Genomic DNA, 26225 nt, shown 5'->3' with positions numbered 1-26225 from the left:
GCAGGGGTAAATTGTTCCAAAGGCTGGAGCAGCGACAGAGAAAGCCTGGTCCCCTCTGAGCTTACACCTGGACCTCGGTTCCCTAAGGAGCAGCTGATCGGCAGACCGGAGGAATCGTGCAGGGGCGTAGGGGTGGATGAGCTCAGAGAGGTAGGGTGAAGCAAGGCCATTTAAAGACTTAAAAACTAATAAAAGAATCTTAAAATGAACCCTAAAGTGCACCGGCAGCCAGTGGAGGGAGGGAGTATATTTAATGTTCAAACTGATGCATTTTTGTGTTTTGTAAATATTCACCCTGAATTCTGAATTTATTACATTCTGTTGTTATTTACATTTTACACAGCGTCCCAACTTTTTGGGAATCAGGGTTGTATTATTCCTAATATACAGACCTTCTTCAGGGCAAGCCATGGTTAACCAATCAAAATAATGTCATATGTAGGCGTGCTAGGACCCTGGTGTTGTGCACACTGCTCGTTGGCATGACATCCTGCCACACCTAAATGGAATGAAGCCATCATTAATGTTATTACTGCAGTTACACCTGCGCTTTTCCTGCTTTGACAAGTTGAGGTGTCTGCCGTGAGAAACCCCTATGAGAAAGGACCCATTAAAAAAAACAACTAAGTATTGACATGCTTTCTTTTGCTGCAGGGCATAATTTAGTAACTCTCAATCTGCTGCAAAATTGAATTCCTACAAAACATAGAGCATGCATTTGTATGGGTGTTTCAGTTTATGCTTGTGGGAATGGCCAATGCTTATCAGCAGTTACGCTCGAGGTGTTGTAATTAAGGCTGTGTCGGTTTGTCATTGTCAAGTAAGACAAAATGCTTCTTCTTTTGTCTTTGTTGGTTTTGTTGACATCTATTAAAAAGGGCTGTCACATGCTGTTTGTTATTAGTTCAGAACAAACAACCACAATCATTGCTTTATTGACTTGTAGACCTATTAATTATACATACTCTCTTCTTGACGGTAAAGTGAATTTCATTTCAACGGTTCTACTATAGGCCTCTATCTGAGTAGGAGTTTATGTAACCTTTTTAAAGTCAGCCCACAATGTTCTCCGTGCTCACTCTGGTCTGGCTGCTTGAAGGGTATTTACTTACAACAGACATCATTTTAAGCAGGTTCTGCTGTCTACAGTATAAATAATTGTTCTTTTGCTCACCAGGACATGATTATGACACTTTCCTTAACACACTTACTGGACTGCCATTTGTCGTCTGAAAAGTAGTTAGGAGATGGTGGCTGATTACCGTCGCCAAGATGGTTATGTTTTTGGCTCTGTTTGACTAGTATAATTGGCAAAACATTTTGGTACAAATTTCAAAGCTCAACTGATCTGTTAACTTTGTTCTTTGTTGTCACAGAAATACTGGAAAAAATGTCAAAGTGTTTTTTAATTCCTTTGAACTATAAAACTGATTTTTGTAGCATTCATGTTGTTTTCACATAATGACTTAAAGCTCATGAACACAACAAAGTCAGTAGAACGACTTCCACCATCACTGGAGTATGTGAATACACCATTTGTCTTTGTGGAGGTCTGCACTCTTTAAGTGCCATTCTGGTTTGACCCCTTCTTTCCAACAAAATCAATTTCTGAGTGAATATACAAGCAGCGTTCTGTATTTTATGTCTACAGTACCTTGTTTGAACAGATGGTTAGAAATTGCAGGAGTTTTGAGAGGCAGCAAGTACTGCTATCACTATTAACAATTTGTTACTGTTCTGGGGTCCGTCTGCCAGACGCTGTTCATTTTCAGTCAGTTTTGACAATAGTCTTGTAGAACAGACAAAGCAGATGTTGTAGCAAAAATGGAAAACCAAGCTCATAAGATTTTTTTTTTTTGTAGGATTACAAGGGTTTGGAGTTCCATTGTTAAAAGGTCCTAAATCGCTCAGATTCTAGTACCATCACCGGTTTAATCAGGGATTCCTGGGATGCCTGATCAATGTAGGGCTGATAAATTATCATCTGATAATGGGACATTTTTATAATTATGTTTTATTCCCATAATGTAATTATACCCAATAAATGTTTGGCCAAAAAGCAAGATTTCTTTCAATGACCTAATGAGCCTATTATCTCCACACTTCAATAAGTAGGTGGTGGTATGCAGATTTAGTTCTTTGGAAAGGCTCTATAAAAGCCAAAGTATATGAAGTTATGTACTTTACCAGAAAAAATATATGAGCATTTGAAGAGTCAGAACTGTTATTTGTTTTTGTTGTGGTAACAATATTGATGTCAGTCAGTTATAGAATATTAAATCATCCAACTTTGTCCACTATATCTTGGGCCTTAGGCTGGACGGTATATCTGTATTAAGAGTTATACCCATATATTTAGAAAGAGATATGTAGTTGAGAGAATACCACCATACTGATATATAATGTATTTTGATGTTGCCTTAATTTATGACCACTATTTGGTTGGTTGGTAAAGAACAAGAGCTAGTTCCTTAGAGAAATTCTGTAATTTGGAGGTGTTTCGTATTTCGTATTGCAGATGAAGAGCAACATGACACTGTTTGCTAAACATGCTGCAAGCAAATTGCTTCAAAAGGTGGAAAGTTTTGAATTTGATTAAGTCTTTAAATTAAAATAATCTGAAAAATAGTAACCCAGCGTCTAGCTGAGCAAGAACTGACATTGTCCGTCAGTTCAAAGAAAAATAATATCAAAGAGCTTGATTTGATTTCCCTTCAAGATCACTTAGGAGGCCAAAATTACGTTACAGCGACGTGTACAGGACACAGCCAATCACGATAGCGATAAGGGAAGTTGTGGCTGAAAAAGCACTCAGACATGACTGGAATAGAGAAGCTTCTGTTGCCAGGCACCCAGAATAGGATCTCCTAGCAACTGCACCAGCTGCTTTTGGGAGCTGCGTTGAGTGTGTGCCTGTGCTAGGCAGGCTGCTGCCTGGGGAGGGCACAGAGGACTCTGGAGGTGGTTACTTACCTAATACACACATAAGTGGACCGTGACCGAATGGTTACCCAAATAAGAGAGAAATTCATCAGCAGGCTGGAAGTCATGATTACACACAGCACTATTTAGAATTAATGGAAAATGTAGACACCTAGTGTTCTGCCTGATGAGTACACAGGCTACTGTTTATCAGGATGTCAGACTGAGATTATGAGACTGGCGCCCTCTTTCAATTACGTGTGTCTGCAGCAGTCTGACCTTCACTGTCACTGTTCCACCTTTGTCAATGTGATTGTACCATTTTTAAAATAATGTACTGCCTCAGCGACAAGAGGTATAGCTCTGTATCTCGCTCTCTAAAGTGTTGACTGTCTGGACAGAAATAATGTAGGAGACATTATTCCTGTCCTCCTCTATTGAACAGGACATCTGTAAGACAATCTCACTGTACTCCTTGTACCACACGGTACAATCTAAGGTCATTGCAACATAAGATAACATTTATGTTTGAATTGGAGCAGTATGATGGCTTCATAGAACATCCAGTACTAATAACACCAGTAATTTAACATAAATATGAATAATTCTGTGTGATCTAAACTGTGATCATGAATGAACTGTAAAGCCTGCTAAAGAAACAACATGCTTAGGATCAGATTAAGGAGTTTATTGAAGCAATAAACACCTTTGCTTGTCAATCTGTGCTAACTCAGTGAAAAGCTCATAAAAGCCTGTCAATATGAACAGCTTTGATGTTTTCACAGGTCTGACCGGCAAGATCCTGAACTCCATATCTGCAGCTGGATTTGAAATCTCTGCCCTTCAGATGGTAAAAATTAACAAAACATTCTCCTGTCCTGTCCTTGTGCTATGGTCTTATAAAGTATAAATTAAGCTATCCTAACCTTTTACTATCCTAATGTTTAGGTTTAGATTTAGGTTTATTTATTTGCACAGTTATAATAACATAAAATGACAAAGATAACAAATAATGTAAAGTGCAGGGAGAGGCAGAAAACCCATATGGGCTTATTTAAAGCCCACACCTAAAATTTCATTAATTTCATAGTTTTTAGTTAGTTATAAGAAAGTAATAACAAACTGATAATAGAAAAATACCTATGTATAACATCAACAACAAGTTATAATGACGATAACAAAAATAACAATATAAAAACAAAAATATGAACATGATATACACATGTATTTGTGTTTGAATTAGAATTTTAAAACAGCAGTTAAATGGGCTTTTAGACATTTTTTGAAACGTGAATGTGAATCAGGATAGTAAAATTCTTTTAATATTTTATGAAACAATACTGTTGTCATATTTGTTTGTGGTCACCTGGCATCTCACACCAGACAGGCTAAGCTAAATTAAAACTAGACATTAAATATAGCTATTAAAAAATCATGATCAAAACATACAATCAAAGTAAGTAAAATAAACAATATGTTCTTCTACATTGATAGCTTAAATTAATTCAGTAAACTTTATTTTTCATTTATAGTAACAATTTAGTTGCTTTTGTTTGAGAGAACTTTTTGTTGAGGTACCTTGAAAACTACTTGGATTTGACTCTTAAAAAGCTGTATGAACTTAGTAAATATTGTGTAAATAGTTCATATGCTCATGTATCTTAACTTTACTCGTCTAACCAATATGTGCACTGTATTGACTTTTGCTGATTCAACCTGACCTCATCATTGAACTGCTGCAAACAGTGACCTCTCTCATTTCATTTATTTTGCCACATCACACGTGACGCACATTCTGGGCCGTAGGACAAAAATAAATCAATCCGGGTTTTGTCTCTGTAGCCTCATGCAGAGCGTGTTGTGCATTAATGGGAGTAAAAAAGGAGCATATTAACAATCCATGTAGGGCCTTTTTTCTAAGGATATGATTTCACAGCCTCGATGTCCTTAACATATTAGTTAATCATTTTTCATGGAAATTACAAAAGGTCTTTTGTGATAATGGAGCTGTTGTCACAATACAAAGCAACACACACCAAGTGTATTATTTTATTCATTGTGTCTGTACTGTTTTTATTTTCTTACTTCCTTATAATAGAGTGCATTATCTATATCCCATTGTGAAAAAATGTGCGCTTGATTTCCATGGGTAATATTTCCTCTTCACAGTTCAATGTAGACCGGGCAAATGCAGAAGAATTCTATGAAGTCTACAAAGGTGTTGTCACAGAGTATACTGTGAGTATAAACACTACAATGTTGTGCCAACATGGCAAGTACCTGCATCATAGTTCTGTCTATTGTAACTTTTGATCATGAAAACACAAACTCTGCCCAATCTTGTGTAAAGATCTCAAAGAGTGACAGATCTCAGAAATTGTTTCAATATTCTGCTGAAGTTGAGTTTTTGCATATTAACATTATCAGTATATTTTTTCCCTCTCTCCCTGCAGACTATGGTCACTGAGCTGTGTTCTGGGCCCTGCATGGTCCTAGAGATCCATGGCACTGACACACCGCAGTCATTCAGGGAATTCTGCGGACCCGCCGATCCAGTGAGTCAAACAATATTAAATATTATTTGCTACTTCCTCATTATATTCTATACTAGAAGCCTGTCCTACAAGGAAAATGTCAAACCTTTGGTTAAATGTGGTGAAAATCAATACATCGTCTGCAAATTAGTATCCATCCATCATCCTCCTTTTCAATTGAGTTTTTCCAAAGAACGGGAAATAGAAGACATACGAAAATGCCATTTTCAAAAGTAACATACAATAGATACACTAAGTTGCCAGTTTATTCAGTCTACATGGCTAAAATGAATGCAGTCTAATACAACAATAAATCAATAGAAGTGGATGTAGCTGATTATGCTAATATGAAAAGTGCCTTCAACCTGCATTCTTTCCAATGGCCAGCAGTGGTCAACTCAACTGGTTGCAAAAATAGGCCGATTGTATAGAGGTCTATGAGAATATATCAGTAAAGATTTTACACCGAGTTTTTGGTATCAATCATTAGTTTCAAGTCTTCTGCACTTATATAGCACTTTTATCCAAAACGCTTTACACTACAGACTGCGCTCATTCACCCGTTCACACACACATTCATACTGGTGGCCGAGGCTACCAGGGCACACTGGTGCCACCTGCCTCCATTGGGATGAACGCAGCATCGGGAGCAATTTGGGGTTCAGTATCTTGCCTAATGATACTTCGGCATGTTGGATGCCATGGTCGGGGATTGAACCACCGACCCTCAGATCAGTGGGCAACTGCTCAACCAACAGAGCCACAGGCGTCCCACTGCCATGGTAACCTATCATTCAGGGTAAAGGAGAAGCAATGCATAGCGAGGCTCTGTACATTTAAATAGCCATGAACTGGTTTTTAGTTTACCTCAGATTTTGGAAGCTAACTTTGTTAGCAGTGTGTAGCCAGGAACCAGGTGAATCCAGATCGCTGGTATAGATGCACAGTGTCCTCAGGTGCTCAGTCAGATCCACAGTGGTCAGATCCAGATGTGGTTACTTTTGGTTTAAAGAGAAATAAGATGATGAGGGCCAAAATGCCGAGTTCAAGGCTTCAAAACAGCTGTCCACACTGATTTGTGATGTCATAGTGGCTTCTTTTATACCATCTATGAATAAGTAATACCCCTATAAATGTGCTTATTTTGTATTTTTTTATGCTGAGAAGGGTTTTTCATATTTAGTCTACTCCCAGACATATGTTTCACATATTTTTAAAAAGTAATTTCTGCTGCTCTGAGTTTTAGTGATTAGCCTGAAAAAGAGCAACAGCGGTGTCACTGTCTTTTCTCATCTTTTTAAGTAATTTTTGTGCAAGTAGAGAGTGCAGCCATTGATGTGGCATGCTCTCTGTCTATTATCCAACATAAGCCTTGCTAAACCATCTTCTCTGTTTAGTTTTTACTATGCGATCTTCGGTCTGTGATACATCTGTTGATAAGGCGTTTATTCTGACAGCTGGAAGCCAGGTGTCTGAGAAGCCCCATGTTTTGCATATGAGCTCAACTCCATATTTAGTTTCAAGCTCTGATTGGTTCACATAAAAAGTAATAAACACATGTTGGTTTTCCTGAATCAGGAAATTGTGTGTATGTGTCTCTGAGCAAGTGAGTGTGTAAAACACATGCATACACGTGTGTGTTTGTGGGTACTGTGGAACCAGTGCTGCAGGGCTGTGCTGGTTCGTGATGTGAAATCTAATGATAAGACGCTCTGCCACCATAAAAATAAGGGGCTACACACCTTCACAGTTCCCCTACAAGCTCAGCCGTTGTCCATGACTCAGCTGTCAGGCTTGTTAAATATAATTCCACTTTTTTATGAATCGTCATTTCATCTGTTTCTGATTTTCTTTTTAGTTTATTTCATTTTTTGTTATGCTTTCCGTCCTTAACCATCAGTCCTCCAGGCCACTGTAAAATCTGACTGACATTGCAGCCACAGAGCAGGAAGAGGGTTAGTTAATTGGCTAATGATTTCAAGGTCACATGACACTACATCATAGCTCATTGATGGCGAAATAATTAAGTATTTGCAACTGCCCTCTGTTATTTCATTAATTATCCTCTTCAGATCACCCTCTTGTTGGGTTTATTGATATATAATTAAATTATTATTATTATTATTATATTATATTAATATATATAGATAGTTAATAGAAATGTTAATAGTTTATTTTATCAATTAACAAAATGCAAAGTGAGTGAACAGAAGAAAAAAATCTAAATCAAATCAATATTTGGTGTGACCACCCTTTGCCTTCATCAATTCTTCTAGCCTTTTTTTCACACCTGCCTAAGACTTTTGAAGAGTACTGTATATATACAATTTACCAGGTTATAATTGCCTGAAGGGTCATCAAAAATAAAAGTGTGACATGTGGTGTATACAACGGAACATTTCTACATTAGTTACTATAAATGCCCCCACCATATTTGATATAGTCTAGGCTGTTACCAGAGGTTTCCTCCTCAGCTGCAGTCATTTGTTTTCGCCCTTCTTTCTACCATTAACGTCTCTGTAACCTCCTTGATTGCTTCAGACCCAGCTGACTAACTGGGAGTTGAAGCAGTTTCATAACTCCCTGACCTCAGACTCACCTCAGTATTATCTGACAAATAACCTAAACACTAGCACTCTTACACCGTAGTGGAGTTCAGTCATTCGATACATGAGATAAATGGAAAGTCACAGCAGCACTGAGAAGAAATGCTGTAGCGTGTTAGAGGCTAGCTGATGAGGTCACGGACAGGGCATGTGTGTGCCCATGTCACACGGAGTACCAAAGTACAGCACATTTTCTTGTCAAATACAGTGTGTGAAGACATTCCACACGTGATTATCAGGCCGATGGGTTGGTCTGAACAAACACTGTAAGGCCAGACTGTATGCAGAGGTCACCATGTTTATTTCATAGTTAATGGTCTGTTGTTTGTGGTGAGAACAGACTATTGATTAATTCCAGTTGATTTAGGAGAAATCTATAAAAAACACATGACTGTACAGCTGAATGGCTTGATTAAGTGACCTCAAAAGCACTATATCACATTAAAGCTGATGGTAGATCAATTTAATTGTAATATTCCCACACAGAAGAGAACAGAAACATCACAACATATGACACAGACACAGACACAGGACATATGACTCTTTTTCACTAGGCGTCATAAAGGATTGTAATGTATTCACACCTCCACACCCTTAGCTGCCTTGCATTGCACCGACCCAGTCATGAGATTGTGCTCTGTCTTGTGATGTGTCCTGATATCAGTGGACAGACACAACGGCCCTCTGTTAGCCAGCTCTGACCCAGGCTGTTCTCTCTAACCTCTTCAATCGTGTTTTATTGTCCTAAAGTCTGTAAGTATACACTTCTCATTTCAATCAGAGTCTTAATAAAGCATAGGTGCCCCACACTACGCATTAGCAGTGCATTGTGATCTCAACATGCTGTGTTACTTCACTTGTTTTACAGTAGCTTAGATGGTGAGTGTAAGAGACGATCAAATAGGCCTGAACTTCCTGTTACACGAGGCTAAGATACGACCTGTGCATCATCTTGGTTAAAAATATACTTTTCGTATTGATTTTTTACCCATCAGCATAATGCTTTTGTAGAGAAGATATCAGCTGTTCCTGGTTGCCACTATGCTAAATTTAGAGCACTGTAGTACACTCAAAAGATCCATCTCAGTAGAGTAGGAATGTAGCTTGATCTGCCCTTATACGACATGCTAATATTCTTTTTTATAACCAATGAAGTTCGTTGTGGAGTAAATATAATGGTGAAAATTGCAACATTATATTGGAATTGCTTATTTTAAGCTCTGTAACATCAGGAAAGATTACAGAGGAACTATGATAACTGTAAAAGAAGGTACGGTTTCCATGGAACTTTAATTTTTGCCAGATTGGGAGAATTCTGCATTCACATTTTTTACGTGTGATAAAAATAAACAAGAGGTTAATGTGCAAACATACAGTAGCAATGGTTGTAGTAGTTGTAGTGATACAATATGATGTAATACAAACACAAGAAATGTTATTTCAGCTATAAAGCTATAAATGTATATGATGAAATAGAAAGTAAGACACAGGAGTTGTACTCCAATGCTAGACATTTGTACAAAACACACAAATTTTAAAAATGTCAATGTGATGGCAAGATATGTTTATTACTCGGATCTGTGTTTATTTTATATTACTTTTTATTATAATCATTATGGTAACAATTTGTATAAAGCCCATGTCTATAATGCATTATAGTCTGTTTAAAGCACTGCAGAATTATACAACCTACTGTAAATATGTGTAATATTTAACTTTATAAGTGGTAAGAACAAGGAAAGCAGAATACTAACATAGTGACTGAAGAGTGAGCCTTTAAAACTAAAAGACTCCCTCACTTCAGCAGGGTTGGACAGTCAGCAGTCAGTCGCAAGACTTTTAGATTTCTGAACATTCATGTAACCACCAGGTCCACAGCAGCCAGCAGTCATTACGTGAAAAATGGTCTAGCACACTATGGGACTCATTACAATCAAATTAAACTGTGACAGGAGGTCACTCACGGGTATCTAATGCAATTAGAGAGAGCAGTGCTTTGAAAGAATTCTTTTATCACTAAGTAAATCTCCCACTAATTTCCCCTTTACTATCTTTGGCTTTAGTCTTATGTGGCATGGGACACATAAACAACAGTCCAATGCCTCACCAGAGCTTTTGTGCAGACATTCTGTATGCAAAGGCTGCTGCTGTATTTAGACTCCTGAGACATTATGATTGTTCCACAGCCGGGCAACCATATCAGTAGTCCTGCTATTGTTTCTCCTTGTTCACCCTCTTTCTGACCGATAGAATCTGAATGATGCTTTCAATTAAACCAATTAGCTGGATGATGGCACTTGAAAACCACTGCCACAGTTTTAATTTTTTGTGAACTCTTTATGGAGTGTTTATTAAATTTGCCAAGATCACTGATCATTGACATTCCATTGGTATTCCAAATTGTTTGCCCACTGTAGGACAAACTGTTTCACACATAGCACCTCGTCTCTGGCTACTACTTGGACACAGCCATGCTTTAAGCTAAATGCTAATACATGCTAACATGCTCTCAGCAACATTTCTAGCACGCTAGCATAACCACTTTACTTTTGCATGCTAACATTTTCATTTAATTGTTTTCACTTTTGCACCAGAACTAGATATTGGAACCAAAGATTACATCAATTCACTCCAATGTAGTGTTTCTCCCGCCCCCGCGAGTTCCCACTCAGCTCAAACTTTAGATTGTGATGACTTCAGAGGTTTTACAATTAAAAAAACGACATGGATAAAAAAAGTAATAATAGAAGGAGTTGTTAGTGATCTGTTTGCACTTTGAGGTGGCAGCAGTTTTACAGGTGTCCCTTTGACTATTGTGGTCGATAGGGAAAATGCTTTTTGGGCAGCAAGGAGATTTTTCATTGCAACACCAGTGGGAAACTGGGCTACAAGGCATCGGGCAGCACCATATCTAGTTCTATAATACATCTACAGTTAGCACCAAACACAAAGTACAGCTGAGGCTAATGGGAAAATAAGTGTGAAAATTTTTATTTTTTACATCATGGCTAGTGGCGCCAGGGGAAAAGTCAAAGGTTGACAAAAATTATTATCTTTGACACACGTCGTCATCTGACGACCATGAATATGTGTGTCAAAGATAATAGCAATCCAGCTAGTAGTCGTTGAGTTATTGGTTACCCGACCAACATTGCCATCCCTAGAGCCATGTCACTAGTATGGTTAAAGATACGTATGTCAAAAGCAATTGACCAGTTACACTGGTGGTTACACTCACTAATGCTGTTGTGTTTATTGTTCCTACCGAATATGTGCCAGCATTGTCTAAGCACCTACATTTTTGGGGAAAAAATACATAAAATGTCCTTATAGCAAATATAAACTTCAAAAGGCAACACTCTTTGGAAAATAGTTAAAATACGAACTTCCATGACCTTTGCTAGATTTTTTTCCTTCTTGTTATTTCAATGTTGTGTTGTACAAACAATTATTTGAAACAGGAGACTTATTTTACAAAAGTACAAAATTTTTAGTCAAAAGTTTTGTTTAGGTTTATTTATGACCTTGAAACTTGTTCCTGCCTTTTGTGTGCACTTTCATAAACCACTGGAGGATAAAGAACTTGTCATCGAAAATGTTTCCTGATTCTTTTTTAGACAAAACAATACAATACAATACAAACCTCAAGTGGATTTATATGAAGCTATTTGTGACTTATTGAAGCCCATTTCTGCCAGTAAAAGAAAGAATAAGATAAAAACAGCCTTGTGATGAAGAAGAAATTCTGTAAGTTATTATGATGAGAAACTTTCTCGAAATGATTACTTAGTATAAATATATATGAAAACTTAGTACTTAGTAAATACTTAGTATCTTTAAATAATCACTTAAATAATCACGTTTCACTTAGTAATGCAAAATGAGAAACTTTCTCAAAAAAAGGTCTTGTGATTCAAAATGATTGGCACACAAAAAAATTAGTATCTTTCTTGAAATAATGACTTAGTGTCTTAGAAAATTCACTTAGTAACCGAAATGTGAGACTCAAAAAAACACTTAGTACCTCAAAATAATGATTTAGTCATTATTTTCAAAATAAGTTTGTCATTATTTTGTGTAACTCAGTATCTCAAAATAATGACAGCATTGCCCAATAACTAGACACACAAGTTAATTAAAACATTTTCTCAAAAGATAATTAATTATTTTAAGATAATAAGTAATCATTTCAATAAGGTTTCTCATTACAATGACTTACAGGTTTTTTTTTCTCACATTGGCAGGAATGGGCTTCCATAGAAACTTGATATAGTGTCTGTTCTCTGATAAAAAGACAGAGGTTCAGTACCAGTGGTTGGCTTTGATCAGTTTTAAGTATGTTTGCTTTGATGTTGATCTTGCTGATCGAACAAGATCAAACACACCTGTGTGAAGAATTTTTTTAAAGTATAAAACATCACAGGTTGCTTTGTGTATGAAACATTACATGAGCACTATATGTCATGTTCAACTTGGATTCCTTTAGAGTAAATAGTCATCTTGGTAAATTAATTATTCACATATTGTCCCTCCCCTGATGGTGGACCCTGTGGGAGGGTTTCATTTCCTGGAGGCACCACAAGTAGCAAAGGGCAAGAGAGCTCGGCTTTGACCTTGGATGTGTCTGATGTTGAAAGGAAATAGACAGACACTCAAGATAAAACTACCGCCTGGAGAAAAATGTGCTTAGCATTTGACAGCAAAGAAAAAGAGAACCCAGTTTCCCAATAGTGTACTAGTTGTGTATGGCAATAAGAGAATATTTAGTATTTTATTTAGAATTGTATTTTATTTATTTTAGAGCTCAATTTGAAACTGAAAATGAGTATGTGTCATTATTAACAATAATTATTATTAGATTATGTAGTTAGAACTTAACTTAACTTAACTTAAAAAAACTATAAATTCTTATAGAAAGTGACTGAGATTTTGCTATGGTAAACCTTTTTTGTTTTTTTAAATCTACAATGTAAATAAAAGGCAGTGTTAATCTATCCCACTATTCAGTGTGTAAAAAAAGTTGCTGAGTTTCAGTGTTTTGTCACTTCCTCTCCAGGATCACATGCCCAGTTGCTGAGTAATCACTGTGTTAGTAATATGCAACAGTACAGGATGTTCAGTTTCAAAACTCCACCGCACCATCCACCCAGCACTTGATATTTTTTACATCTCATGTCATTGATTTTACTTTCATGTTTATGATACTTACTTAATTGCTGATAAGATGTGTCCGTGTATTATGAGTGAAGGAATCACAAACAAGATGTTTTCATTTAACAGGAAATTGCACGGCATCTTCGTCCAACCACTTTGCGTGCTCTTTATGGCAAAGACAAAGTGAAAAATGCAGTGCACTGTACAGACCTCCCTGAAGACGGTGTCCTGGAGGTGGGTGATAATGTCGCAGACATACGCACATTGTACCCTCCATGTACTGCAGAATACACCCACATTATTTCATCTGTGAAGTTCTTCTGATCCACTACAAATGGGTTTCCTCATTGTCTTTCAGCCCATGCATAAATAACCACCTTGCATTTAGCCAAGAACAAAACCCCCGACTCTGTGAAGCCATGTCTTTAGACGAGTCTCATGACTGCTCTGTGGGCTGGGGCAACCTTAGCTCACACTGATTTTGAGGAGAACAAGAATGGCAGAGGAATTTGAAACAAAACCATTGTTTTGTAGGGAGTGGGTCTGACCCATCGAGCGTCATTGTTCACTCCTGATCTGTTGCCTGGACAAATGCCTCCTTGTTAAACATTAGCCTATGACTGACTGAGCTGCCATTTTCCCAAGACTGGGACATAGTGCCCAGGAAAGGGCTTGTGCAGAGGAGAATTTACTCTGAAGTGAATCAGAGAAGAAGGGCTGGCTGCTACTTTGAAGTTAAAAGTGCAATCTGTTGGATAGATATGACCAGATTTTTAGTTTAAAATGTAATTTAAAAAATACTAACATTATCATCAGACTGTGAAGAAGTGACAGTTTGACTTTTTGTCATAGATGTCTATGTATTGTGTTGCAGAAGTATCTACAAAAATTAACACACTAACCAGCTATCCATAGACCATCCTGTGTTGTAATAGCATTGTGCCTCAAGAGGTTGTAGTTAGTGACTATAGCAACAATTCTGCTCTCAGAGACAAGGAAGAAGTAAATACATCTACGCTGCTAGCTTCTTTCTGGTAGAAATAACTCGCTCAGCAAAGCGCAGAGAGAACAACAGCTGGTAGAGAGTAGTCAAAAGCGGCGATGGAAGACAAAGTAGAAGAGCGGCAGAGCTGGGATCCGGTCCAGGCTAGGCATAAACGGCCCCACATAAACTTGCTGGGCAACATGAGACTGCAAGTTACGAAAGAACGCACAGATAGCTGTGTTATATCGGACACAAGGCTGCATGAAAACATCCCAACTTAGCTTAGCCATGGAGCTAGCAGGCCACATCGTCCTCCGCAAGTCTTCAGGGGCCCGTCCATTCCAACAGGCTTTTAAACTCGGAATATCAGTTCAGGCGTAGGTCTTACTTTTAGTTTGGAAAGTTTGCAATATAAGTTTTATTGAGTGTCTTAACTGGACACATTTTTGAACTTTTTCATTGCTGCACTTAGTAGGCTAAATCATGTATTTCTTGGTAAAAATGATTTCCCCCCTAATATATTATATAATATATATATATTATAATATAATTATAAATTGCACCTTAAGTTTTTTATTCAGTCAGTGCTTTTTTATTTTTTTACAGGTGCAGTATTTCTTCAAGATTTTGGACGGGTGATCGCAACCAGAAAACACGATACTACATATTGACAGGAATCACAGTTGTCTCATTTTTCTGTTTATTGTTTCAGCCTTTTGCAGATTAAATAAAGTGACAAGAGCAGACTCCTGACAAGTGTTTTGATCTTCAACATTGAATTAAGTATTTTCACACCAACTAAACATCTTATTACACGGGATACTGCATTGCCTCTGATATTCTTCTATTTAACTTTTTGACCAGCGACTTTGGTATTGGATTCATACATTACACTTTGAAAAAAATGTACAACTGCATAAATATAAAATTCTTCCACCATGAAAATGGCTAAAACATTCAATAGTAAGTTGCATCACGCCATGTGATGTCTCCAGCAAAACAGATTTCAAAGCACTGAGTTGCCACTGTTTCCACGGAGGTGACAGTCTTCTAGGCTGGACCCACAAAACTCTACACTATGAATTAAGAATGAACAGATGTAAGAGTTTCAAACAGAAATGTCATCAAACCATATCCCACAGCTAAGGTGAACAAAGAAAAGGTGTACAAATGTATCCTTCCACAGTCAACTTGGATAAAGAAACACACAGAAAAAAAATAAAGATTCCATGGAGCGCAGTCATTTACTCATACATGGGCCTTCAATGTTCAGAGTACCATGCTAGTATTTCAGTTAGTCAGAGCACATTAACACACTCCACGCACTCACATAAAGTAACACCTGCACACGGACACGAGCGCACGCGCACACACCTTGGACCACTAAAGCTGACGTAAGACAAAAGAGATTACAACAGGACTTGACTACGGCACTGGACACTCCAAAAATATATAGAAACCACATTAGGATGAAACACTTTGGGGACAGAAACACAGCTCGCTACACGTCAGTAGTGGAATTGCGGTTTTACAGTAATAGATGAACACATCCCATGGCTCAAGGAATATTTTCATGTACAGTAGAATAAATATTTGCTATTGCTACTCTTGTATTTTACATTCTAACCCTCAACAAACACACAGAAAAGCTAGTGTAAAGCACACAGATTAAGTGTAGGTCCTGTATATTATGAATGTTCAAAGACTAGTGGTGTTTATCTGAACTCTTTTATTCTCTCTACATTTTATTGGTTTCAAAATGAGAGTGCTCGTCATGGCTGAGGTCACGAGGAGATTGTGAACTTAATATCAAAACGTCCTTGATAGCGGTCCTTCTCGCTGTAATCGATGTTTGCGCCGTATACTTTGCACTCGATGCGGATCTCCTCGTTTAAAGTGAGGTTGGTAAACTGGATGGCCACCAGAGGCTGCAGGTACTGGGGGTGCAGCAGTTTGCCGTAGTAGGGGTAGTACTGCAGAGGAAAGCCTTCCGCCATGCCGAAGTACTTGATCTCTCCGATCTTGTCCTTATCCTCATCTCTCTGCAACAGTTGAAATTGAGTTATACTCTGGTGCGTGGTACATATGTAGTAATACATAGTGGACAGATTCTGTCAAATCAAATGTACCTTATTTTTGCAGTGAATGGGGATCACGTTGGGCTGTGCCTTGACAATCACAGGTTCTGGGAGTGACTGGTTGTTAGTGGGAACCTATAAAAGAGAAAGACAGAGAGGGAGACTGGTTGGTGAACAACGTCCTTTAACCATCCCTTTAAGTTTATTTACAACATGTTGCCTTATTTAATGCAAGTTCCAAAAGGTATAAAACACCAGTTATTCATTGCCATGTAACATTCTAATTAGTACTTCAGTTGCATTTTGGTTTATTAATGATTGTGCGGTGTGTAAAATGGTATTCTCTTGCTATGTCCTTAATAGAGCACTCCACTGATTTAGAACCACAAGTTTTGGTTGTAATTGAAGCTATAAAGCCAAAATTGAGCAAACTGCAGAATTGACCAGTTTCCTACTACATAATTTTTAAACTTCGGATTAGAGGCTAGATTGTATTTTGTCGTTATTTGTACTGTGTGCAGTACACAGTCTGTCTTATTTAAGAAATGCTGCCGTTGTTGTGTCACATTCATAGATACTATGAGACTGAAGACCGCCTGTTTAGATATACCCAATATGAATTATATGTCATGTTTGACTACTACACCAGAGCCAGTGGCAAATTTCAAAAGGACTTGTCAGGATAAGGCAGAGTGTTGATGGCCTGGTCACCTGTCCTGCTAGTGGTCCCTCACATCTCCAAAAACGTCAGAGCCAATTGTTCATTATTCTATCTTGATACATCAACCACAGATGTCAAGTTTAAACAACTATATTTTTCGCTAAATACCTACAACAGGGCCAACAACAGTTGTTTTTAGAAAATTTAAACTTACAGATGTGAATCCTCTTCACCATTGCTGTTTGTTGGTGCAACTGCTTTGCATTGTGGGATACAGGAGGCGACCACTTCTCTGTATTTTTGGCGTTCTGAAGGTTTCGCTTTTGCTTGCATACTGCATGCTACATTTTGGCCAAATCAGCACATACTCCTGGTATAGAATATGGCCATTGCCTTTTTTATTTAATACATTCTTCTTCCTTACCAAAATCTGCCACCTACATTACCCACAATGCAACCCTGATTGGCCAATGGGCTGAGTATTGGTACTCGATTTCTTTAAGGTATCGACGAAAATAACCCAGTTATCAAGTTTTATCCAAACTCAAAACAATACCTGCATTCCATCCTTCTTTTTTTTTTAAACCAGATCATGAAAAAAATTACTATCTGTTTGATTTTGCTTGAAGCCAATCACCACAAGCATTCTTCTATTTAATGTGACATGTGATTGGCCCACTACAACCCATACAGTCTGCAGTTTGCTGAAGTTGAGGTCAGTGTATTTGATGGAGTTAGCTCTTCAGTGTGCTGAGATGCGGACAGAACATTGGACAGTTTGTATGAAGTAGAAAAACAGGTGTCAAATGAATTATCACTTCAAAGTATTGGTATGGTAATTTTTTTAAACTATACCCGGCCCTACTCCAAATTCAAATTTATTTCATTTTCAGTTTAAATTTGTATCTATATGTAAGTTTGTGAGGAGTGCTACTAAATGATCCGGATCTACGCTCCAAGTACTGTTTATGTGCTGCTTATTTCTACAAAGTGAAAGCTTTTAATAAGGGCACATCTAACAAAGAAGGGTGTCCCAGTACTGTATGTCACATGTTAAGTGGGTGACACTTTTATGCTAGTTCACATTAGCTTTAAGGCTAAAACTCATTAAAGAATTTTACTTTCGAAAAACATACTCATGTTTTACGACTGTGTTTTACAGTTCCTTTATAACATTTTATTAATTTACTTCCCAACACTGGCTTTTATCAGAGTGATAGCACCAATAAAAAGAAAGCTTTCATGCTGTAAGTGTGCACTAAACTTACCTTTGGTTTGAAGTTGACGATCCTGTTGAGCTTGACGATAATGCAAGGCTTTCCGTCCTTAAAGCCAAAAGAGGGGTCGGTCTCTCCAGAGCAGCTGCTGAGCCAATTCCTGCGGAAGCGGCAAGCCCTCCTCTGTCCAAGATCGTTGTCCAGAGAACCGCGGTCCTTGTAGGTCGCCGGCATGTCTGCAAAGGTACCGAAAAAAGACCCATTAGACCTGGAAAACCTAAGTAATTACCATGCACACAGTCTGTCTCCAAGTTTAGCTATTTACATGAAATTAAGAGAACATAAGGTATCTCTACGTTCATAATGCGGATGTATTAAGAGATCTGACAAATCTTGATTGTTACAAAATAACCATCAATAATACATGGTGAATTGATAGTTGATTAAACTTTTGTTAATTTACTGTAAACAAACAATAAAATAATAATAAACAGTTAACAAATAATTAGAAAGACATGTTATATACCGTAATAAGTATTTGTTAATTATTTCCAATTTATTTGGAATGTTATAATAATGCAAAAATATTAGTCACATTTAAAAAAAATATATATATAAAAATTTCAACTGTACCTTCATATAATATTTGTAAACTTCACATTTGTGCTTTATGATTTAATAAAATACCATGAACAAAAATTTCAACTGTACAAAGACGATATACTTAACTTTTTGTTTTTGTAAATATACACTTTGAATTCTGAGTTTGATGCATTCTGTTTTTATTTACAGAGCCCCTAACTTTTTGGACTCTGGGTTTTAACAGTAATTTGCCCTCATTAAAACGTATTTATTTATTATTTCTGCACCTGTAATATCTAGCTAAATAATGTTTAAAGATGCTTTACAAAGTATTAATTGATCATTTAACAAGGTTTTATTTGCAAAACAAATAATATATAAAATAAGTGCAACAATCAACTGCTAAATAACATGCATTACAGCATTACTAATTATTAGGAAATATTGTTAATAATAATTCTCTTGTTCATTAAGAGTAAAACAAATAAGAACCTAGGTTCAATTTCCTATCAATTTACCATTTATCAACAATGGTTATTATACAGTGCCACCCTGGTTTATACTTGCCTCCACAGTCTTCAAACTTCATCTGATCGGTCTGACCCTCGGGATTATACTGCGTAAGGAATTTATCCACAGCCTCAACGTACTTCGTGAATGACTTCTCATCAGACAATTTGAAAGCAATTTCAGATTTTTCTGAGCGTGGGGTGTGTGATAGACCTGAAAAACACAACATTGTTTGTGATCAGAAAAATGTACAAAAAAAGGAGGAAAATGAGAAGTCAAATGCTTGATAACAACTTGAGAAAAACAACAAAAAACTTTTTTTCACTTGTGAACATATCATGTGAGCTATTCTCTGTAGGGCTCAGAGAGAGCCTCTGGTCTATTATCTTAGGACAACACACAGTGTAGGGTCTTGGGGATTTCCTCAGATGGTCTCTGTCAGCTCTTTATAGCAGTAATTTTCCACAGACCTTGTGCTGAGCGAGGCGTGGCATGAAGAGAATGAGATGGGTAAGAGGAGAACAAGGAAACATTAATGAGTCTTTTCCCAGCCTCGCTGCTGGATCTGTTTATTTACTGCCGTAGTCATGAGAAAGATTATAGGAGCAGCAGAAACAGAGAAGTAACATGTAGTCAGTTGGATTTTAGTGAAGGCTTGTGAAAGTTCACCAATCCCCTGCCCCCACCCATCCACTCTCACGTGTGTCTCTCTCACAATGGAAACTTTTAGCCCCAGAGTGAGAGGCGGGCTCGAGCTCTGAAAAAAAAAAAAAAATCTAACTACTCCCCTGCTTCCTTTATCATGCCACTACTGGAAACTCACTTCAACTCAAAGCGCTGCACACTTCTTTCTCTTCCAGGCTACTCTTTGATGATCAACAGTCGTGCACGGCTGACAGAAAGGAAAAAAAAAAAAAAAACAGGCACACTAACCCGTGTGCATGAAGCCAGTCATTTACAATGACTGCTAAAAATACCGCCAAGGCTAGAGCATGTGCTGTGCAAACAAGTACTGGCACAACAAGACAAGGTTGGGCGCATGAAATCTGCATTGCCGTCTACAAAGCTTTCAGGAAATTTCTGCTGGTGTGACTGTGGCGCTGTTTGATGTTCTCACAAGATTACAGATTATAATTTTTCTACAGAAAAACAAGCTTAAAGACCTCTGAGTTGTGACAAAACACCCCCCCTCCCCTCCCCAAGTAATTAAACTCTGACTGCCACACATGTATGTGTAAACATGTCTGCCGTGACACAAATCATAGCACACATGAATTGTTTTAGTCACAATGGGTGTAAGCTACAACAGTTCCCCTGTAGCCTGAGGGGGGAAACATTGACATGCTGAGTGGAGTGAAGGACAAAATGGCTGAACCTATCTAAGGTCAGAAAGGCTTCTGATTGAGTAGCTGCTTAAAGGCACACCCCAACAGTCATTTTACACTGTGTGAACCACACACAGCCACAGCATCACAGGGACAAAACACATTTCCGATCAGGGTGAGGGAACCCAAACCAAGACTGCTCCTTCTTTAGCTCGAACTGAAACAAACATTAAAACTGCAGCAGATTCAAACATGTTCAATGTATGTTTGAATCCTGCTGGATGCTTGAATTTCCCTCGGCATAAATAAAGTATCTATCTATCAATCTATCTCTGTCTAAATCATTAAAAAAAGGTGAAGAATGTGTTTACCTGGGGGGGCGACTCTGTCCTGATAGGTTGGCTTGTAGTTACTTAGCGTGAGCAGCAAGGCCTGGATGGTGCCGATGAAGATTCCAGCCAAGCATCCGTAGAATATCACGTAGAACAGGAAGATTTTCACTGTAAAGGAAGAGGTACGTTTGATTAATAATGTGCATTACAACCACAAAAACAAAGTAGCCTACATTAACTGCTTTAAAAAATATTGTTTTCAGTCATTTATGAAGGAAAGATTTTCTTATTTCTTCTTTTATGTGAGGAGTTTCTGTTTTTCTCTGTTTAAAATTGTAAACTGAATATCTTTGGACTGTTGGTCAGGCAAAACAAGAACTATAATGACTTGGAAACTGGAAAATCATGATGAGCTTTTGAATGTTACAGTAGAGAAACAGATTTCTTATTCAGTTACAGAATTCAAACAATGTTTGGGCAAGTAGGTCAGAAATCTACTTCTAAATTTTTACTCGTCCCCATGCAAATCGTTTGATTTATTAGCGGTTGTGGAATAACAACAAAGACTAAAGTTTATTGTGTGCAATGTATAGTTTTACTTTGTTCTAACTTAATCTCCAGGATAACTGCAACTGCCTTTACCTGCCATTTTCTTATGAATGCAATGCACATGTGCAGCTCTCAGCAGAGGTGAGACAGAACTGAAACTACTTAGCTACTTCCATCATTAGCTCTGAAAAAATATCATGTGTTTAATTTTTTTTCCAACCGCCCGTTACCAAATTTACCAGCCCTATGTGCTATTTTACTTGCCACATTGTTGATCCTTGAACTATAGTTGTCAAAAGTATCCATACTTTGATACATTTTTAATACCACATATTTAAACCATATAATAGCTCTGCAATCAAGACTTTTAACCCAGAGCTGCAGAGATGAAACAGTGGGGAAGAAAATCACCTAGTCCTCAACCTGTACCAGCACCGAGTGCAGGTTGTTAAAAAAAAAAAAATCCTATTTTGTGTGAGGACTTTTTTTCCTTCCTCTGGTTTTGTGACAACCTTAGCTTCAATGACAAAGGAACAAAATGTGATTGTGTTTCAACACCATAGAGCAAGGTTAGTTCCTGGTTCCTACGTGTGCCAGTAATGTGAGAATTACACAAAGCTTTCATTTTTTTCAAATGCAACTAAAACCTTGTGAAAGGCTGTCAATATATCCTCTATGAACTAGCACCACCTTTCTCTCCTCATTATGGAAGCCATTTTAGAACAATAGTGACTCCATGTAGGATTTTTTTTAAGCCTAATTTAAAATTTACTCCCATTATGCAACAGCAGGAGGGCTGTGGTCCCAGTTGTACTAGATGAGTCACTAGTGATTCCTGTCGCGCCACTGCCCCCTCCCCCACCGTGTGTAGCCTCCTCCAACAGGTTTGACATGAAAACACTTTCCTCACTTAACGGAGGAAAGAGGCCCCACTTTATCTTTTCTCTCACTTTATTCATGACAGAAACTTGTATTTAGCATTTCTTGATTGACTTCTTTTAGACAGGTTCAGAAGGGAAGAGCTGAATCAACATTTAAATGTGTGTTTTATGTCATTTAAGTTTCTATTTAGTTACTTTAAGATGATTGTTTGTATCCAGCTACATTATACTGTGTCTATTACACAACTCTGTGATAGACTGTGGTGTAAAAACAATTTCGGTGCGATCTCAGAGTATCTCTCGAGTAAAAAGCACAAATTAAAGGCACTGGTAGGATTACATTTCACTGGAAATGTACATTAGATGATTACATGTGATAAATGAAATGTATTGATTAAAGTTCAAATTAAATACTAAATTAAAAGTTTATAGTTCTATCCTGCTGAGTTACTATTATCGTTTTGCAGTAACAGGTTTATCTCATCCCACATCTGGGAGTAACTTCAATATACTCTGAATCAATGGAAATATCTTAAAATTCTGCATTTCAATGTTTGTGTGCAGGTGTGGCAGTTGAGAACAGGTCCTTGAAATTTAAGGGGAGAAAATACTTTTTCAGGCTACTTATATATTCTAATATTAAAACCCAATGTCTGATTTGTTCCTATAACTTACAGACATCTTTCTGACTTTAGGTTCCTGAAAGCCATCGTTTTTCATTCATCATGTATTTGCCGTGGCACCTTCCCAAAATGTCTTCCCGCTGCCAGTTGCATGTTCAAATCAGCCAGCGCAAAACCAGTTGGGCGGGTTGACAACTGGTTCAACCCCACAGCCTTATCTCCTGCTACAGACGGTTAACTGAGAAGTCTGTAGGAGACTCGGCTGGGCTTTGTTTGTGAGTTTTGGTATATAAAACACACTGAGAACATATGGGAAGTGTTTCCAGCACATGAGATCAAAAGCAACAACCATTTTATTAATGCTGTGCAGAGAATGGACATCTCTTGATAAAATTGTGAAAAAGTCTGAACAAATGTACAACACTGTGGAAACAGAAGGCCTTGTTTTGTGTTTAAACAAGGCTACTGGTTGTCACAGCACTTGCTGCTAATGTTAATGCATGGTGAGGTATTTTCCTATGAGCATGCGTGCAACCATAGCAGGCTCACTGTGTGATGCACCTGTTGTGAAGGAAACTATACACTGACACTGGTGAGTTGCGCAGGATTAGTATTAAGGGCAGGGATTTCTTTATCAATGATCATTTAATATATATAAAATATGTCACAATCAGCACCTGTTGTATGGCTGACAAGTATTTGCAAAACAAATGACTTTTTTGTCATGGATGCAGGTGAAAATCAGCTGTTCATACTGTTCAGATTGTTTCCTTCAGTCAGCCCTTTTCGTGGTAATAACGTTTCTTAGCTGGTTAAAAGTTGATAATGTGGCCATCTAAGGAGCATAATTGGAGTTATAGCTAATAAACAGAGATTTATAAGACAGCCAGGGATCAATTCTGTGTGAGTGCACGTGGGTGACAGAAGTACACAACACCATTTTGTAGTCTGGAGTGCCAAGATATGAAACCCAGAAATGTAAATGAGTCAGAAAGTGGCCTACTGGTGGTGACAGGCAGAGTTTGAATGGTGAGCACCTCCCCCACCAGACTGCTGCAGCGTGTTGTGAAGAAACCGTCACCACATTTACACCACACTGATGTCTCTCCACTTTTACTGACGTTTTTCACCAACGCTTTACCAGCTCTGCGGTACATTTTCTGACACACTCAGCTTACTTAATGGTCAAGAAAACGTTAAATGAGGGGGGGAAAGCCACCTGTATGGCACTGAAGCTCACATTGTTTCTATATTTCCCATATTTATTAAAACAACCGAGATAGAAACAATTCACTTCATACACCGACGAACATTTGGTAAATGCTCTGACACACCATGAAGGTTTCAGCAACTCAAGGGCACAGACAAACCTGTTGCTTTTAGAGCTACATCGCTCGCTTTTTAGTGAGTGCGACATGACCCTCCCTGGCGACAGAGACCAAAAATAAACGTGTGATACATGCATATTAATAGTATAACTACACTAATGGTAATATCACTACGTTACGAACGTGTAGCGGTTATAATTTTTCACCTAAAAGTAGCTCCCGTAAGTTCGCTACAAACTCGCCATTGTTGGCACAGCCCAGCTGCGGCGGCGAGACTCCGGCAGCATTCACTGTGATTCTTTTTTCTAGTCAGAAAATGAGCCTTTCTCGGAAATAAACTGTTTATTTGGGCTTTGAACAATCTTTGAGGAATGGGGGGTTTAAACTGGCAAAGACACGCCGACCAATGTCTCGTTTCTTTCAGGGAAAAAAAATAAGTGAGAGATGGAGAGGGGCGGCCCTAGAGACATGTGAGTCGTGATCTGTTCACCACCGTGTTACCAAGCGGTGTCTGGCCGGACCCGGCTGTGTTCAGACAGTGCGAGGGAAAAATGCCATTTATAATTTGTTAAACGATTTAGAGAGCTTAATTAGGACTGTATAATGGCGTATGGTTATCCTATCAAATCAAGAACCACCACTGACCGCATTAGGCGAGCATTCCGCCGTCTTAAAGTATTGAAAACGCGTAAAACGATTAGAGCTGGATCCATTAATCTTGGGTTTGAGTGAAAAGGGGGGGGGTGGGGGGAACCATAACCGGGCCTGTACACAGGAGCCAGAGATTAGCTATTCAGTTTATTACAAGGAGGAATAAAATGTCCTCTGTTTTTCTTCCACTCTCATTGGGAGGCTAAAATACAAGAGGGGGATCAGTGAGGCACACAACAGCCCAACTCAACTTTCACCATTTGGATTAGTGAAAAGTCCTGGCCCACAGCCCACTGTCCTTCAAGATGACCTTTTCATAAAGGACGTTTATTAATGAATGGCTCGATGTGGGCTACGCCTTTGGTAATCATTTCCTATAACAATGTATTAACCACAAAACCAATTTCCTATTTGATTCTTGTGAAAGTCATACGAGCTTAGGCCAAACAGTCAAAGAACATATGCGAGGGAGCAATTCATGCATTTGTAGCGCGATTTAATTGATTTTTCCATACATTTAATTAACCTTATTTTTAATTACATTCGACCTGTAGCGTGTCTAGAAGGCTAACTCGTTGAGATACAGCGGTGTGGTGCCTCACAGATGAGTTTAATTAAGATTTGTCGGACCAACTTTACGCACAGCCTCCATTGAAAAACCCAAGTCACGATGCAGCATGTCAGAGGCAGTCAGATCTAACAGGTGCTGTCTATGCACTCAGGAAATGAAGAAAAAAAAAACCAACAGGACACCGACAGTTTCCACTCTCTCAGCCAAACGTGGTCACCTCCATCACAGTTTATTTGAGATTGTACCAAGGTCTCCAAACGGTCTCTAGCTGGTAAATTCAGTAAAAAATATAGGAAATGAGTACTTACACCAACTGATGCCTGTTCGTCCTAGAAACTCTTTCTTCTCTGAATTCCACAGAAACGTCCTCCATCCGCCGTCGCTGTCTTTGTTTGCCGACATTTTAAATCCCCGTTATATCCCCCTTTTTCCCGATTTACTTGATCTGAACGGTTCGCTTTAGGTAGTTCTAGCTCAGACTGTTGACTGTCCCCCACAGGAAACACGAAAGGACAGTTTCGTACCCGACTCCTCCAATAATACCACACTCAATTTATCTCTCGGGGAAACCGACTCCGCCTGCAAACTCCCGTAATAAGTTACCCCCCGAAGAGGGAGGGCTGAGTCTAGCAAATCACAAGCTTCCTCTGCTTTTTGCGTAAGAGGGAAGCAAAGGGGGGCTTGCTACAGGCTAGCACACTAATGAACGCACAGAG

At 38.3% G+C, this 26225-nt stretch overlaps 2 protein-coding genes across 3 annotated transcripts in view; one reads left to right on the top strand and one right to left on the bottom strand.

Moving 5' to 3' along the window:
* nme7 (NME/NM23 family member 7) overlaps positions 1-15072 on the top strand; it is a 22742-nt gene extending 7670 nt beyond the window's left edge. For both annotated transcript variants that reach the window (XM_059340415.1, XM_059340416.1), the window contains exons 8-12: positions 3708-3772; positions 5092-5160; positions 5376-5477; positions 13343-13450; positions 14808-15072. In XM_059340415.1, the coding sequence (XP_059196398.1) occupies positions 3708-3772; positions 5092-5160; positions 5376-5477; positions 13343-13450; positions 14808-14840 (377 nt within the window). In that variant the 3' untranslated portion in view covers positions 14841-15072. The remainder of the gene's footprint in view (positions 1-3707; positions 3773-5091; positions 5161-5375; positions 5478-13342; positions 13451-14807) is intronic.
* Positions 14885-26225, bottom strand: atp1b1a (ATPase Na+/K+ transporting subunit beta 1a). The gene is made up of 6 exons (XM_059340418.1): positions 25818-26225; positions 20946-21074; positions 19307-19462; positions 18209-18393; positions 16331-16414; positions 14885-16243 (listed from the first exon to the last, which is right to left on the bottom strand). Exons 1-6 carry the CDS (start codon positions 25909-25911, stop codon positions 15986-15988), a joined length of 906 nt encoding a protein of 301 aa, XP_059196401.1. The 5' UTR covers positions 25912-26225; the 3' UTR covers positions 14885-15985.

Source organism: Centropristis striata, chromosome 9 (assembly GCF_030273125.1).
Source record: "Centropristis striata isolate RG_2023a ecotype Rhode Island chromosome 9, C.striata_1.0, whole genome shotgun sequence".
Lineage (NCBI taxonomy): Eukaryota > Metazoa > Chordata > Actinopteri > Perciformes > Serranidae > Centropristis > Centropristis striata.
The sequence above is the reverse complement of the archived record's forward strand: the minus strand, read 5'-3'. Positions and strand labels throughout refer to the sequence as shown.

Coding starts and splice junctions, on each gene's coding strand:
- atp1b1a (XM_059340418.1), bottom strand. CDS start 25,911: ATGTCGGCAAACAAAGACAGCGACGGCGGATGGAGGACGTTTCTGTGG. Junction 16,415..18,208: donor TCGTCAACTTCAAACCAAAG/GTAAGTTTAGTG, acceptor TCTCTTTTATAG/GTTCCCACTAACAACCAGTC. Junction 16,244..16,330: donor CCATTCACTGCAAAAATAAG/GTACATTTGATT, acceptor CAACTGTTGCAG/AGAGATGAGGATAAGGACAA.